Consider the following 17,098-nt stretch of genomic DNA (forward strand, 5'->3'; position numbering starts at 1 on the left):
ACACGTCAGATCATTTATTATTGATATAAAAACTCTGCATCTAATTTTGAATGAAGAAATGATTGTTCTGTATGCTACATACAGTAAAGAACCAAGGTGTGATGCTGTGATGAGTTGTTTATTGCCATCTGAAGTGTGTAAGAGGCTGTTGAACTGCAGTGAAGGGAGGAAGGATGTGACGGCACTGTTTTCTGTCTGATCAGGATAACTTGAGCCAGCAAGAAGGAGACTTATTGCGTGCTGTTTCCACGACTGCCTCCCCTTCTGCAGCAAATACTGTTTATGGTTGGACAGGTCAATATAAAAAGGTTATATACAGTATTATGATCAAGGAGAGTATAATACGTATCACAGAGTTTAGGTGTGATAAATTAAGTTTCTTACCTAAGTCAAAGTTGGCCAACAGCATGTTCTGAGATGCCATCTGCTCATCGTCCACGTTGTTGGCCTGGATCAGCAGGTTACCAATACTCTCCTCAAGGATACCTGAAGGAGAGAGAAGGTGACATCAGGTGTGTTGAAATGTGAAAAATGTACATTCAGGTCCAAGTTTAAGAGGTCAAGAAGTCACCTACCAATAAAGTGTCCAATGTTGTCAAAATTGATGACGACAGCTTCTTGCATTATCTCCTCGAAAAGGCCACTGATGGCAGTCGTCAGCTGGTCCAGAGTCCTCTCAACCACAGCGCACTGCTGCTCCAGGGACTCTGACAGACAACTATACTTCTCCAACTCAGACTACACCACACAAAAAGACAGGAGAGAAAAAAGACAATGCATGCTATATCTTGTTTTTAAGAACCAAGGGCATCTGATCTTTGTATAAATTCTAAAAAACATTTCATTAAAATATGCCTTAGGCACAGCTTTGGCGTTAAGAGACATAACCAACACTTAGATGTACAATATATTAATATGCAACATTACTTAATCAAAGCCCTTTTGTCATGCTGATATCTCCAAACAAGGAGGATGTGCCTGTAACATTCATTATTGTCATATACTATATGTAGTCATACATCAATTATTAGGGGAATTTAACAAACTTTACTGAACATTTCATGCAAGTAACTTTTTAATATCAAGTTGTTGCATTCAGAGACTTCCTTATACCTCACTAGGGATTTATATGCCATGCTTTGATTGCAGGAGTTTTAAGGCCCTGATCAAATGGGGACAGGGTTACTTTCATATGTGACAGTATACTGTATATAATTATATACAATAGGAAAAAAGGAAATGTACTTATGACTTCTGGTGACTAGTAGTTCTTTTGATTACCAATGTTGAATGCACTTATTGTAAGTTGCTTTGGATAAAAGCATCTGCTAAATGACTGTAATGTAATGTAATGTAATAGTCGCATAATGTCAGAAAGATCAGACTGGACATTTTTCCGATCTGTAGGTGATCGATTAAAAGTAAAAATAAATTCTTTGAGAATGACAGGAGACATTATAGTTTTGGATATGTGACTCAGAAGTAGCGTTATACAAACTGAAAATTACCAAACTGCGGGGCCCACCGACAGCAACTTTTGCAGACAGACTGCATGTCAATGGTCATAAAACCATGTCAAATTTGTTCTGGTAATGTCAAAAATCATTTCAATCAAGCAAACAAAGCTGTGTTTTTAGTTCTAGAGTGTTTAGATCATGGAAATAAAAGGTTTGTACCTGAAAAACATTTTGTACTGTAATATGTGATCGGGTAGGTCAGACAGTGACACTCACCTCTAGGTCCTTAAGATGGCTGTCCTCATCATGTACTCTGTTCTTTTCTTCCAGGGACAGGATATCACTCTGAGAGAGAAACATGTGCGTATAAATAAAGCGTACTCTAGGTTAAACTATGTCTATGAGTATGTTAAGAGGATATGCACATGCCTTCAACTGCTCTGTTTGGTTCTTCAACATGTTCCTTCTGTTATGCAGCTCGTTGATGTATCTGAAATAAGCCATATTCTCCTGCTCATCCTGGGTAGTCATGAGGCCTATCTTACGCAGGTCTCTCTCTCCGGTGACCTCCACTAGTGTTCTGTGTGCCTGCATGTGTATCTCCAGCTTCTTAACTCCATTCTGATATTGCTGCTGCTTCTCTGTAACAATGAAATAAAGGAGACAGACTAGATTATGTCTAAAAGATGTGAAATTGTATCTGCTTTAGGGAAAGATGAAGACTGTTTAAGCCTTAATCAAGAGTAATAATATACTTCTCTTCACTGAGTCTTCATCTTCTTCCAAAGGACAAATTTCCTGCCTTTTCGTCTCCATGAAAGTCAGCAGTTTGGCATCTTGGGTGATGAGCCTCTTCAGCTCTCTCCCTCTCTCGAGAAACTGGGCTATCTCCACCTCGATGCACTCCTTCACTTTCAACATTTGGGTCTCGGCCTTTGACCTGTAGCACAACACAAACACACGTCTAATTTCTTTTTTTTCCTGCTGAAGTTTCCCGCATGCACTCAAACACATGAATTACCTGTGGTTGAAAGCGAGAACGACCCTCTCCCCCAGTTTTTCTGTGATGTTTTTCTGTGTAGCCAACTGTCTGTTGAATTTCTCTTCGATTTTGCACAAAAAGCCTTTCTGCTGCAGCAGGTCGGCAATGTCTTTGCGATACTCCATGTTGCTGCCCATCAACTCATCAAACTTAATAGTATCCTACAGAAGAAGAGGGAAGAAGTAGAGTTGAGGTTAAAATCTGGGACTATTCATAGACTTGAGAATTTCAAATTTGCGTAAAAGTCAAGACTGCGATGAGGGGTGTCAGTTTAAAAGTAGGGCTTGTAATAAAGGAACAGTTTGACTTTTTGGTGGGAATATGCTTATTCTAATTACCAAGAATATTAATACCACTCACATATCGGTCTGTTAAATATAAGGCTACGGCCAGCACTCTATTAGCTTAGCTTAGCACAAATACTGGAAACATGTGGAAACAGCCCGCCTAGCTCAGTTTTCAGACAACAAAAATCCACCCACTAGTGCCTCTAAGGGTAACTAACATATTAATTGTGGTGTTACATGAAGTTGCTGGACTATTTCTTGGTGGGGTGCGGTGACCTCCTGGAGAAGTGATTACTCCCTGTGCTTTCAGTCTCTATGCTAAACTAAGCTGTCTCTTGGGTGTAGCTTAATATTTAAAGGCCATGATTGATGTGTGGTATCCATCGTCTTATCAAACTCTCGACAAGAAAGCAGATAAGTGTGTTTCCCAAAATTACAAAACATAAGGTACTGATTAATTGGGGGAGGACTTGAGTGAAGCTTACATTGTAGCATGAATGTGTGTAAAAAGCAGTGTTTTTTTAGGATTAGTACCTGGTTGAGTACGTTTTCTAAGATGCGGATGCTCTTCATGTAGCGTCTGCATTTCCCTTGGTGTTTCAGGATGCCACCTGGTGGTGTTAACTTCTCTTGAATCTTGCTCTCTAACACAGTTATCTGGAGCCACACAGGAAATAACACTCAATACAAACAATTGTCTCTGTAGCTTTACAGACAATGACACCTTTCCTGTTTTTGTTGGCTGTAGTACACTGGATTTGAAATGAAACACGGACTATGAATTTAAAGTGCTGACTTTCAGATTTAAGGGTGCAAGTGAAGAAACTGCAACCCTTACAATACATAATCTCCCACAATATTTGAGCAGTGCAGCTCTATAATAAGGCTATAACTCATCCTCTACAATTCCTACACTGATTACCATATATGTGTGTGTAAATATGTGAAAAGTAAAGTCAACTCCTTCATTGCCATTGTTTAATTTCCAATCCAATGTGCTGTTAGCTAAATGAATGACAACATAGAATGATTTGGTTGAAACTTAAACCAGCTGACCATATTGTATCTGATATGTTATAAGATACATATCATATCATAATCGCAACAAAAACAGAGATAAGAATAATCTCATCTGCAACAGGAATAGAAATACACTAAGTTATAACAATTGGATAAAAGTGAAACACACATTAAAACAGAATATAGTATATGTCTGTCTATTTTACCTCCTTATCCAGAGAGGCCACACCATCCTTCTGCTGGCTGATGATCTTTTCATATTGATCATTTTCCTCCTGCAGGTTGTTGTATTGCTCCTTTAAAAGATCTGTTGCCATATTTAAACTAAAAACCTTCACAAGATTTGGGGTAAAGTTAGTGACACACATAAGTACCATGCCAAATAATCACATAAAGTTTGGGCAGTAACATTTCAGAGGATGATGACCTACCTGCCAGATGTGGAGTAAAATCTAATTAAATCTAGTTGGGAGGAAATCTCACTTAGAGAAGAAATGTTTTTCTGTAGGTTTCAGCATTAATCAGTTTCAAACATAAACATTCTAAAATAATTTGTTTATGTTTATTGTTGAAGTCTCAGGACCATATGAGTAATAGAATAACAATAGTATTATGTTTTAAAATTGTTCAGATGGTGTTGGAACTGAAAGTAGAAATATAGCCACTTTATTAAAACATTAGCTCTCTGAAACTAAAACTGAATTTTTATAGAACATGATCTGTGGCGTTGAGTGTTAAGAAATCCACTGAATTGGAGCACCCCCTAGCTGCCACTGAGGAAAATTAAGATGAAATAAATCAAACGGGTCAACTGAATCCATAATCCATAATGATATACAAAGGCTGCAGTGATCACGTAGCAATATGAAAATGGTAGTTTCCACAGAAATCTTGTTGAGATCTCATAATACACATAAAAACCTCTGTAAAGCCTTGATAAGGTCACTATAATCTCACTGCTGAGCACCATTCACTGTAAATCCCTGTAGGAATATTATAGGAATATTACACCAATCAATGATCAGGGGAAGCATTTGAGTGTGCTGAGGTTGCAATTAACTCTTTCTCACAGAGGTTTGCTTTGAGATTTAATAGAGCTCTTAAGTGGCATTAAGTCTATATCCACCACTGTGAAATAATGGATCAATTTTGATTGAGCTGTCGATTTGTGCTGGGTGTGTGTTGAGACGGGGCCGAAAATGGGTTAGGTGGCATTTAGGGCAAGTTGATGTTCTGACATCCTTTGAACAGACTATCTTCACACTCACAGAGCATTGTGAACAGTATGTTGGTCATCTTTGACTGCCATTCGGTCAAACTCATACAGTAACATATACATAAGGGTTCAGAGGTTGAATGACTTCATTTGAAGTTCAGTATCTCTGTGGCTGTGCACACTGTAAATTATTGTGGAATTACACTTGATAACCGTGATTTACAAAAACGTGTGTTAAGATTTAAATTATTGTGTTAATTTTAGAGCTATAATTTTATTAATATTATCAGCCTCCTGTTTATGTTAGTCTAGGCCTTTTGCCGTCCTTCACTTCTTTCACTAAGCAACTTTAAACCGGAAGGAGATTGTTTAAGTAAGAGTCTTTATTACTGAGAATGGGTCGAAATTAAAAACAATGCATTTTTTAATTAAGTGAAACCAATAACGCAATATTCATCTTCAGACATGTTGTCATGTTGCCTTCTGGATGAGGAACTTGTTTGCCTGATGGAAGGACTCAAAATCTCCAGGGGTGGTGCTTTGCTCCTGGGATATCTCCCTTTCTGTTGTTTCGGGGACACTGGTGGTGTCCAGTGTGTCCTGTGTGTCCTGGCCCATCAGGTCATTCATCCTCCCGAGGGAGACCTCGATGGTTTTGAGAAGGGATTCAAAATCTGTGGTTTCCTCCATTTCCTAATTGTTATTGAGATGGTTTTGTAACAAACACTGTCTGTTGTTGGAGTTATTCTGTGCGCTTTCACTCTTCAAACCTTGGTGCAAATATTCCATGTGTGGCTGTGCACAAGTGCTATACCTGTTCAGACAACGTCAATACCAAGATTAGCATCTGTTGTGTTTTTGTTTGGGAAGGAAGGCTGTTCTATACTGTTGTTCTAGAACAGAATGGTTTACTGTTCTAGAAGAACCGATTACATGAAACCTGGTGAACGCCTTTAGACTTCACCATAGCATCAGGTAAATAAGGAGCCTCGAGTGTGCGTATGTGAAACAAAATACATCACAAACCACAGCAGGGAAAGAGAAAGTGGGAGTTGACCAGGAAGAAATGTCAACCGAGTCCTTTAATACAACATATACATAACTTGTTTCAACAGCATTTAGTCTCTGAAATCTTAAAACTATTAACCTCCAAATAATCTTCTTTTGTGCACAAATGGGGCCGGTTCAGTGGTGGAGTCAGGCTGTCTGAGGGACAGGGGCTCCACATCGCGTTTTCTCGACAAGAAGGGCAACCTTAAGAACACTTTATCACATTTTCACCACTGAAAGAAACCTAGTGGCACTTTATCATGTTTCATCATCGGTGCATCCAAGAGGTCGCTGTTATTTTGTTTGAACATGGGGGCATCACAGGTTGCATAAGGAGGGCCTGGAACTGGGCCAAACAGCCCAGTGTCGACTCATGATCAATTTGGGTGAACAGAGCGTGTTCACTTGGCTTGAACTCAATGTGGGCTGCATAGAATGATCTCGTAGTAATAATGATTAGCTGCAACAAGATAAGACTGCATCGCTGCCAAGGAGGGGGAGAGACAAAAGAAGAAAAGCGAAAGGTAATGATCTAATTGAAATTAATAAATAAAACATTAAAAAAAAGAAATTTGAGAAATGATATGTTAAAGCTATATACATTTTATACATCCATATGCTGTACATTACAATTCCTTAGGCTATATAAATTAATCCACACACATATGTGCAGAAAGTCCAGTGCAACTCAGTTTTTTGTGATTAAAGTAGTGTAACTAGTGTTACACTAAAGTAGTGTATTGTGAAGTTAAATGAAGTGCACTATATGGTGAGTACCACTCTCTGTCGCTAGATGTCGCTGGTCCCGGTGTGTGTGGGGGCTGCTGGGCAGGCAGGAGGCTGGATGTGGGCTGTCGGTGACTCCAGGGGGGCAGCAGGGTATGTGTGTGTGTATATGTGTGTGTGCGAGTGTGTTTGTGAGTGTGTTTGAGGCTCGTCGAGCAGCAGGGGAACTTGAAAACTTCCCTGCTTTCAGCGAGGCGGATCTGTGATCGAAGAGTCAGCGATCGGGAGCCGAATCTGCTGCTTTACAGTCCCGCTGTGACCGTCAGAGGAGGACCGGGTCCGGTTCTCAGCGTTGGAACGATTTCCGGCCAACATGGATGATTTAGGTAAGTTCGCTCGCCGCGAACGCAACATTTACACAGCGCGCGCGTGCGTGTGTGTGTGTGTGCGCGCATGTGGCGTTAGCGCAAACACACAATGCTGGCGTTTAGCTGTATATTCAGCCGAGCGAAGGGTTTTTAATCGGGTTGTTTGACTATAATTGTCTAAGCAATGTCCATATGTCCAGGTAGGTTAAGTTATCTTGGTTCAACTAAGCTCAGCGCGAGGTTACACGCTCGGAAAGGCCCCGCGTGCTGACACGAGGAATCCCTGGAATCAATTTCACTGAGATAATTAACCCAATTAACGTGCGTATTAGCTGGTATTTGTACGGGAAACGCCGTGCGTGAGAGGAAGTAGTGCTCTGGACGGCGCATTGGTGTTGGTGGGCGAGTTATTCCTCTCACAATTCCTCCACATCACCTAACCGGGTTATGTCAGGCGACTGCAGGGCTTCTCCTAACTTTTTTCATGCTCAGAACCGGCTGAAATATAAAAAATTAGACCACAAGTCACCTGACATTTTATGAGACACTGACTTATTTGAGCCCCTCCCGGTGATTGTCAGGCTTACATAACTGCCTCTGCTGCAGGTGGGATGGTAACAGCTGGCTTCAGTGATTTAAAAACAACACACAACAATCATTGAGAGAGTGATTCCAGTCATTGGATGCTCAGAATGATCAGTAGCCTACACTTTAAGCTCCTTGAAACAAACCTTCAGCTTAAATGTAAGCCCTGATTCCAGCTGATTGTCACACCAGTGCTATATTAGCTCACACAAACTGCAGCAGATGACTCCAGGAGAGCTTTGCTGTCCTTCTGCCTGCACAGATGAGCTTAACTTTGTACATTATTGCACACTTGATGACAGCAGAAAATGTAATGCTCGAGGGCAGGTTGTGGTGACAGAGAGGGTGTGCAGAGCTCAGCACGATGTTCTTGATGCACACAAAACCCTGGCTCTCCAGATTCCCTCTGTAACAGTTTTTAGTAGTTTACAATTCTTGCTATGAGCCACTCTATGAACACACTGTTTTTGCTTGGCAATGCGTGTAGTTTAATATAAGACTGCTGCAGGCCATGTTGATCCATGTATAGAGTAATTTATACAATATGCAGACCCCCTTCAGTGATGACAACGTGAACCCACTGGAGTAATACAGCTTTTTAAAGTATTCATTTGCAAGCATTCGACTGTGCAGTTTGAGTTTTACCCTGGCAACTGTAAGGTTAAGTTTAGCAGGACACCCTCGAAATGCATCGAAGGAGTCGGGTTCATTGGATGCTAAAAAAAACACCAGAATGCATGCATAAAGTCAAAGATGATAAATGTCTTGCAAAAGTCGTCCAAAAGGTGTCCTGTGGAGCTGCAGGTGGACTTGCTATCAGATGAGACTTCCAGCTCTGCTCCACAGTGTGTTATTAACATATCATTGCCATTCCAAGGCAGTTTGAACTGGCTCGGGTTATTTTAAAAAAAGACATTTTGAGTACACGTCCGCATCATGTTTGCGCCGCAGCAGAACCTGGATCAATCTAATTTAGGTCAAAACCCAGCTCTCTGGTTGACACGGTTGGTGGCGAGAGGGACACTGTACCGAGAATATTGGTCATTCTATATCCAGTCAATATTTATGGATACCTTCTCAGTTTACGTGGGTGAAGGGCTTTCCTTAAAGTAGCAGCTTAAAAAAAGAGCGTTACACAACCCAGTGTAATTATCATGTCACAGGGTTGTAAATTCTGTCATCGTTTTAGCAGAGACATGTGAAACTGTGGCACTCAAACTTCGAAAAATGTAGGCTACAGATATCACGTATATGTCCTTGTGGATGGTGTTGGAATGGGAGTCATAGGGGGACATTTATCTGTTTATGAAAATTAAAAGTTTTAAAATGGTTTAAAAGCAGTCGGGGATCTAAAGAAGCACCTCCCATAGAGCTGAATAGAGGCATTTTAGGGAGTCACCCACCTTAGAGAAGACAATTAACCCACTTTTTAGCAGATGAGTCCTTCCTCTCAAGTGCTGATCCAACTAGACCAAGAGACCTTCCACCAACTGGCTCTTACAACTCTCTTTCCCTCACTTTTATTGTTAATTTCTAAGCACTATTGGCACAACACCAGCGATATAAAAAGCAGTGACGCTGGCAGGTTTGCTTTCTCCCATCTTTCCTGTGATCTGCACAGTCAATCTGCTTTAACCCTCATGCTTCCTTCAGAACCAGACTATAGCGCTGCTCACATGCAGGGCGTCTGGGCTGGATCAGGCCCACATGCAGCGATGGGGCCTCAGCCAAAACGTATCCTCCTTAAACACTGCACTGCCCCACCCTCTCTCTCTCTCTCTCTCTCTCTCTCTCTCTCTCTCTCTCTCTCTCTCTCTCTCTCTCTCTCTCTCCCCCCACTCCCCACCATTCCTGTGGCGAACCACATAGGAAGCTGCAGGCTGCAATCTATTGACAGTTTAAAGCTGGCTGAGTTTGCCGGAGAGCAGATTAGCTTTTAGGAAGATTTGGATTTAGGCAGATTTTGTCGCGTGATAGCTCGCAATTATCAGCTTTTTAACTCCAGACAGTAATGAAAGTCAGTGAGGGAATTGGTTTCAAAAGCTTTTTTTTCTTTATGCTAGACTTTGATTATATCATTTGGGTCCTCTTTTATTTGTGCAATCTTTGCAGTTTAGATGCTGTGGCGTGTTCTTGGGCAAACTTTCATTGACCTCCCCTCCTCAGCTATTGGCGCTGCCAAGCGTTGCTCCTTGCTTCACTGCTCTGGGCCTGCACCAACAAGACATGAATGTCAAATAGCCTCCAAAGTGTACTTCCTTCTACTGACTTTGATCCTCAGTACCTTTCAGTATTTGCCTTTTTTATGTCCGCAAAATACACTTTTGCTGCTCTGTTTCTCTCTCCCTGATTTGTTTTACTGTCGCTTTTAGAGGCATCATTTGAAGTGAAGTGATTCCCCAGAGCCCCTTGTCAGCACAGCAGCTGCAGCGTTGGAAATGTCACTCATGGATTGGGCGTGGGCGCAGCAGTTCTTTACTTACTCCAAATGAGATCTGATTTAGCCCAGATACTCGACCGAGTCTAAATTTAGGCTGGTTCATTGTTAATACACCAAAAGAAACAAGGCAGACAGCTCTCGTGACACTGATGTCATTCATGTCTGAGCGGTGTATTTTCACTCTTATCAGGGACACATCTATAATAATCTAGTTTCCATTCTGCCCACTAGCTGTACTGCACTGTTTGATTTCAGCAATAATCAACCTTCGCGACTTTAAATAGATAGTTTGATATTTTACCCTTATTCGCTGTCTCGGCGAGAAGATTGATACTAGGGCTGCCCCTCTTAGCTGATTAGTCGACTAATCGATCGTTTTCGTCTTAGTCGTCTAAGATTTCTTCTTATGTTTTCAGTTCCAAGAAACTTGAAGATTTAAAGTGGTGCTTTTATGTGATTCTTTGAGGAGTAACCCAGTTTTACAGATCTGTCCATTTCAATCAAAGTAGTAGTCGACTAAGAAGGACTTTGTACTCGGACAGTCCTTATTGATACTGCTCTCATGTCTGTATGCTAAATATGAAGCAGATTGGGGGGTTTCTGGCCCAAATTCACCCACTAAATATAAACCCACAGTCAGTAGCTTGTTCTCTTAGCTGACCAAAAGTCAAAGTCTTATGACGACCAAAAAGGGGGAAGTTCCAGGAAATTGCTGCTTCCAGTCCGGCACACAAAACATGTCGTTTTTACACTTTGGTTTCTGTGTGGATGAAACAAAGAAGATAGAACATATAATATATGTTAATCAGTGATCTTTAGAGGTTACAAACAGAGGGTGGACATTAAAAAGACCCAAACATTTACCAGGCAGGGAGCTTGTAACAAAAGACGCTGTTGCGTTGATTTATGGGAAGTGTATGATCCAGAATTTTTTTGGAGCGTGACATCATGATATCTCTCCCTCTGCCGCTTCAATTAAATGAATTAAATTATTAAATACTGAATCACTATAGGACTGCTTTAAGTGTCCAAATTCAGTCCAGACTAGGAAGTACCCATGATAAAAAAAAACCCCTTTCAGTTAACTTCCTCTTCACTTGAGCTCAAAAACCTGGCAAGTTGCAAATGACATCTTCAGTAACCCTCGGCTTAATGCAACAAGGGGCAAGCCTCCCTTAAACCGATAAGTCTCTTGTTTGTGGCACATAAATCACACACACAATCGATGTAGCATCCGAAAGGCTTGAGAGAATCTCTTGTATCTCCTCCAGGGTTTATCCATCTGTTTGACTTTAAAAATTAAAATGCCGCAGGGCTTTGAAACATATGGTGTTTGCACACACCCACACTCAGACACACAAACACTCGTACGAAACACGCTCCTGATCACAGACCGCTGGTGTGGACAGACAGCTCTGAGGGGGAAGCCGACTAAGCAGCGACAGCTCTACACTCAGCCAACCGTCATGTCATCTCTCATGGGCACAGCACACCATAACAACAGCCTGCGGGGTCTATATCCGAACAGCTACTGTAGGTTTTTTGGAACCACAGTTTATGTGAAAATAGGCCTTCAAGCCAAAAAACATATTTAGACTCAGGAATTCAAGCAAAAAATCTGTCCGGGGTTTGGATCTGTGTAGTTTTAATTATAGACAAGCATGTCATACAGTATAGTTACTGCATGAGCCTGGCATGTTCCTGCTTTTTGTCAATCAGCCCTTTTTATTGGGCAGCTTCTCGTCCAGCCGGACGCATGTTTCATGACAGGAAGTGCCCTTCGCGACCTCTTGGTTGTCATGAGGTTCCTTTGCTGCTAACCAACAGAATAGCCTATTGTAGGTCACAGACATCATGTTAGTCATGCTAACTTGTGGACATGCCTCAGCCTCTGCTTTTTTTGGGCATCTTCCTTAATGTGAGCAGAAGGAACCGGTTTGCATTTGGTCTCATTAAATCCTGTATTTCTTTCTTGCTGTTTTCCATTTGGATTCCAGGCAGCTGGAACAGCTCATTAGCTTCATTTAGCATGTTGTCAGTGAAGAAATGAAGCAAAAATGAGGAGAAAATAAGGTGCAGTTCTAACAGATTTTGTAGCGCGCGTACACACACACACACACACACACACACACACACACACACACACACACACACACACACACACACACACACACACACACACACACACACACACACACACACACACACACACACACACACACACACGGCTCTCTTGAGTTTCCAGTTATTTCTACAACTCTGATTTTTCTCTGATAGAGTGATTGGAACAGATACTTCTTTGTCACAAAAAACATTCATGAAGTTTGGTTCTTTCATGACTATTATGGGTTAACAGAAAAAGTGATCAAATCTGCTGGGTCAAAGATATACATACAGCAGTGCTAATATTTGGTTACATGTCCCTTGGCCATTTTCACTTCAATTAGGCGCTTTTGGTAGCCATCCACAAGCTTCTGGCAAGCTTCTCGTTGAATCTTTGACCACTCCTCTTGACAGAATTGGTGCAGTTCAGTTAAATTTGATGGCTTTCTGACATGGACTTGTTTCTTCAGCATTGTCCACATGTTCTCAATGGGATTTAAGTCAGGACTTTGGGAAGGCCATTCTAAAACCCTAATTCTAGCCTGATTTAGCCATTCCATTACCACTTTTGATGTGCGTTTGGGGTCATTGTCCTGTTGGAACACCCAACTGTGCCCAAGACCCAACCTTCGGGCTGATGATTTTAGGTTATCTTGAAGAATTTGAAGGTAATCCTCCTTCTTCATGATCCCATTTACTCTCTGTAAAGCACCAGTTCCATTGGCAGCAAAACAGCCCCACAGCATAATACTACCACCACCGTGCTTGACGGTAGGCATGGTGTTCTTGGGGTTAAAGGCCTCACCTTTTCTCCTCCAAACATATTGCTGGGCATTGTGGCCAAACAGCTTGATTTTTGTTTTGTCTGACCACAGAACTTTCCTCCAGAAGGTCTTATCTTTGTCCATGTGATCAGCAGCAAACTTCAGTCGAGCCTTAACGTGCCGCTTTTGGAGCAAGGGCTTCCTTCTTGCACGGCAGCCTCTCAGTCCATGGAGATGCAAAACACGCTTGACTGTGGACACTGACACCTGTGTTCCAGCAGCTTCTAATTCTTGGCAGATCTGCTTTTTGGTGGTTCTCGGTTGACTCTTCACCCTCCTGACCAATTTTCTCTCAGCAGCAGGTGATAGCTTGCGTTTTCTTCCTGATCGTGGCAGTGACAAAACAGTGCCATGCATTTTATACTTACAAACAATTGTTTGCACTGTTGCTCTTGGGACCTGCAGCTGCTTTGAAATGGCTCCAAGTGACTTTCCTGACTTGTTCAAGTCAATGATTCGCTTTTTCAGATCCATGCTGAGCTCCTTTGACTTTCCCATTGTAGCGTTTGTGGGCGTTTGTATCCAATGAGCCCTATTTAAATGGCCTCAGAGAAGTCACCAGCTGTAGTCACTCATAATCACTCACAAGAAGTTAAGAGGCCATGCTATGAAGCTCATTTCATTGACACAACTTTCTAAGTCACCAAAATTGCTAATTCATGTTGCTGTATGTATATTTTTGACCCAGCAGATTTTGTCACTTTTTCTGTTAACCCATAATAAAGTCATGAAAGAACCAAACTTCATGAATGTTTTTTGTGACAAAGAAGTATCTGTTCCAATCACTCTATCGGAGAAAAATCAGAGTTGTAGAAATAACTGGAAACTCAAGAGAGCCATGACATTATGTTCTTTACAAGTGTATGTAAACTTTTGACCACAACTGTATATATCCTGAAAGCTGCTCATCCTCCATCCTGCTGTGCTCTGATGAATTGAGTTCCCTGCTTACTTTGTGAGATTCTCATCCCTTACACTCAGTCTGACAGTGACTGACAGCTGGGTTGATGCGACACTGCTGATCCTTTGATGCGAGCTTCAACAGGAAAACAGCTGGTGTATTAGTTTTGCATAGAAGATAAAAACATCGACAGAACAAAAGGGAATTAATCACAGTGTTTCAAAAGCTAACTGCTGTAGACATTGTGATCCTTTTGCTTCAGTTCAATGAATGACTTTTTGTCATTGCGGAGCTCTTGCAGTGTGTCAGATGGCCTTTCAAACGCACCTGCATGGTTTTTCAGGCTTTCCCCTAATTGGCTCCTAAATGTCATTTTTCTAAGAGGTTGTATACTTGGCATGGCTGCAGGCTTAGATAACACATTGCTGTTTTATTAGGAAATGGCTTTGTGCCCTGCAGGTTTCCTCTGGCCTTGGCGCAGGTTTAAATAGTCACAAACACGCCGCTGATACTGCCCTATTTGGGATATAAAGCCACCACAAGTGAAGGCCTTTTGATGAATTGTGAAGTTGGAGGGGGGCTGGCGGGAAAGTGAGCACGATTATATGTGTGTGTTTCGTATCGCTTGTGCTTTAGTTGGATTTTACAATGAGCATCTGGCTTGTTAAAGAGGATCATTCAGGAAGCCCAATCTAGACCCCACTCGAGTTAATGACAGCGTCAGTGATGCTTACCTCAGGATTACTACTCCACAGGTTTATAGGGGTGTTAGCTTAACAAGAGTTTACACACACACACACACACACACACACACACATACACACATACACACACACACACACACACACACACGCTGGTTCTGGCACGGGTGCTGAGCTGACTGTTTTCCAGTGGGATGACTTGGCCTCCTTTGCAGACCTCACAAACCGTCCTCTCCATCCTCTTCCCTCTGTCCTCGTCCTGCGAGAGGAGGACAAAGAGCAGCTTGTTTCTGGTGCTGTGACCTACTTCAACCTAGAAAAGACAGAACCAGACAGAACTGATTAGGGGGAAAGGAAAAACTGTCCATGCATCTATCCAGCCATCGATTTTCTTCCATCTTACCAGGTCTGGGTTATGATTTAGATATCTGACAAAGAAATCTTAACTCAAACTTTTTTTTCCAAACGCATCTCATAGTCTTAATCAATAGATGGAGTATTCTCAGTGGAAATCTTTGGAAAAAGCTAGAAAATTGACCTCCTTTAGATTATTATTTGGAGAATAAATAGTAATTGTGTTTTTTTTAACTAAATTTACTTTGACACATTCATTATAAAAGTATTAAATAAAAAATATTGAAAGTGGTGTGAACAGTATGTCATCCTACCACCACACCTGGAGCTGAAATGCTGAAGATATTGTGTTAAAACTCTTTTGCTTTTGGCTTTTTAGCGTGTGCATTTGGTTAGATGTTCTCTTCAGTCAGAAGCAAAATACCAGAACACACAAACATTATATCTTTTGTTTGCAATTCAACTAAACATAAATGGTTCATACTGTCTGTAATAAATGCACCCTCAGTACTGCGAAAACTATTTTTTTTTTGTGTGTGCTTTCACCACTGATGCACACAGATGCTCAAAATAACCACAGAGGCAACACATAAACCACAGGAAAGCTTCTGCGCCCACAAACTACCTCTGTGTTTCTTTGTAAGCCTTTCTCTGTGGGAATAAGGGAGCGGAGAGTAGGTGGAAACAGGAAGAAGAAATTGTCTTCTATCTTTTGACTGCTTTTGTTTCAGTTACATATACTCTTGTCTACATTTTTTTTTATTTCAGTTGTCATAGTCATAGGTAGAGATTATTTACACACTTAAGAAACCTTTAACTCAAGATTTTACTCATTTAATGATTCAGTTCATTAGATAGTTTTACCTCTGTGGACAATCTGTTTAAAAAAACTGTAGAAAACACTACTCATAAGCCATAAAAGCAGTTACTAAAAAAGCAGACAGAGAAGTGATGTCAATAACTTTAAATGCTACAGTGTGGTGATGATTTTACACAAATCTATTCAGGCTAATCAAAGATATAATTTGTAGTGAGTATGTTTTGCTGTTGAGCTGCACAAAGTAACAATTTAAAAGAAATGAAAGCATATTGCCAGCTAGGTGTGCACTGCATTATGCATGTCCTCACTCTTGCAGTGAATCTGCACAGGAGCAATTAAGACATAAATATACAAATTTAGAAATGATCCAACATCTTGCATTATCAAGTTTTAGGCAAGACTACTTTAGAAGAGATAGTTATTCACAATAGATGATGGTAAGTTAAGTGTTAATAAGCTAAGACGAATTTTCTCAGATGAAAAGCACTCAGAGATGAGACAGTGGGGAGATACAGATGATGCTCTTAAGTCGCATGAGCTTAATGGATCTTTACCCAGGAGTATAACTTGAAATGAGGATTTTGCACTTACTTCCTGCACTACACCTTGTAGACTTTGCAGCCTTTTTCATACATATCTGCTGAGGTCAAACGTGCAGTACTTTCTGGGAAAGCAGACTCATCACACAGACTGAAAGGGTGTTTTCTTTCTGTACGGGAAATGAACAGAGAAGAGGTGTCGAGGCTTGTGAATATTTCCGCGGCCAACTGTCACTGGTGTGGGGTCGCTTCGCCCTCGTCAGAAGGCTGAACGTTATTTAGTGCCATCTGTTTGATGCTAACTTTATTTGACAAGAACTGGGTGAATGCAATTCTTACTTCCAAGTATGTGAATACTATGTTACCCTGTAATGTGAAGAATAGTTAAGACATTTCTTACCTAGAGTTAGGAAAGATTGATAACCCTCTTAGGAGCCAGGAAGAGGTGGTTAGCTTACTGTTAAAACAACAACAGCCAGCCTGGCTCTGTCTAAAGTTAGATAACAGAAGACACCTTTCAGGCTCACTAATTAACACCTTGTATCTCCTTTGTTTAATCAGTACACAAACAGGTAGCTCCTCCCCCTGCATCATGTCTTTATAATAAACTAATCCGTTTTTGGCTCTAGCCCCACACTCAACACACGTACTGTAAGTGGTATCGT

General features: G+C 41.2%; 2 protein-coding genes across 3 annotated transcripts in view; one reads left to right on the top strand and one right to left on the bottom strand.

Annotated features, from left to right (window-relative positions):
- Positions 1–199: 199 nt before the first annotated feature.
- Positions 200–4,123, bottom strand: LOC137879715 (coiled-coil domain-containing protein 63-like). Its single transcript, XM_068720640.1, has 9 exons — positions 4,013–4,123; positions 3,321–3,443; positions 2,479–2,660; positions 2,213–2,397; positions 1,887–2,098; positions 1,734–1,802; positions 576–738; positions 385–486; positions 200–276 (listed from the first exon to the last, which is right to left on the bottom strand). Exons 1-9 carry the CDS (start codon positions 4,121–4,123, stop codon positions 200–202), a joined length of 1,224 nt encoding a protein of 407 aa, XP_068576741.1.
- A 2,803-nt stretch (positions 4,124–6,926) lies between these two features.
- The window catches only part of LOC137879567 (paxillin-like), a 28,367-nt gene continuing 18,195 nt past the window's right edge, over positions 6,927–17,098 (top strand). For both annotated transcript variants that reach the window (XM_068720374.1, XM_068720372.1), the window contains exon 1: positions 6,927–7,184. In XM_068720374.1, coding sequence (XP_068576475.1) covers positions 7,172–7,184 — 13 coding nt within the window. In that variant the 5' untranslated portion in view covers positions 6,927–7,171. The remainder of the gene's footprint in view (positions 7,185–17,098) is intronic.

Source organism: Cebidichthys violaceus, unplaced genomic scaffold (genome assembly GCF_023349555.1).
Source record: "Cebidichthys violaceus isolate CVI_PGR_0920_01 unplaced genomic scaffold, fCebVio1.0.p SCAF_25, whole genome shotgun sequence".
Lineage (NCBI taxonomy): Eukaryota > Metazoa > Chordata > Actinopteri > Perciformes > Stichaeidae > Cebidichthys > Cebidichthys violaceus.

What these genes read in the sequence shown, in the direction of transcription:
- LOC137879715 (XM_068720640.1), bottom strand. Translation starts at nt 4,123, where the DNA reads ATGGCAACAGATCTTTTAAAGGAGCAATACAACAACCTGCAGGAGGAA. An exon ending in TAGAAAACGTACTCAACCAG is followed by an intron (nt 2,661 to 3,320) that starts GTACTAATCCTA and finishes CTTCTTCTGTAG; the next exon opens with GATACTATTAAGTTTGATGA. An exon ending in GTTGGCCAACTTTGACTTAG is followed by an intron (nt 277 to 384) that starts GTAAGAAACTTA and finishes AACCATAAACAG; the next exon opens with TATTTGCTGCAGAAGGGGAG.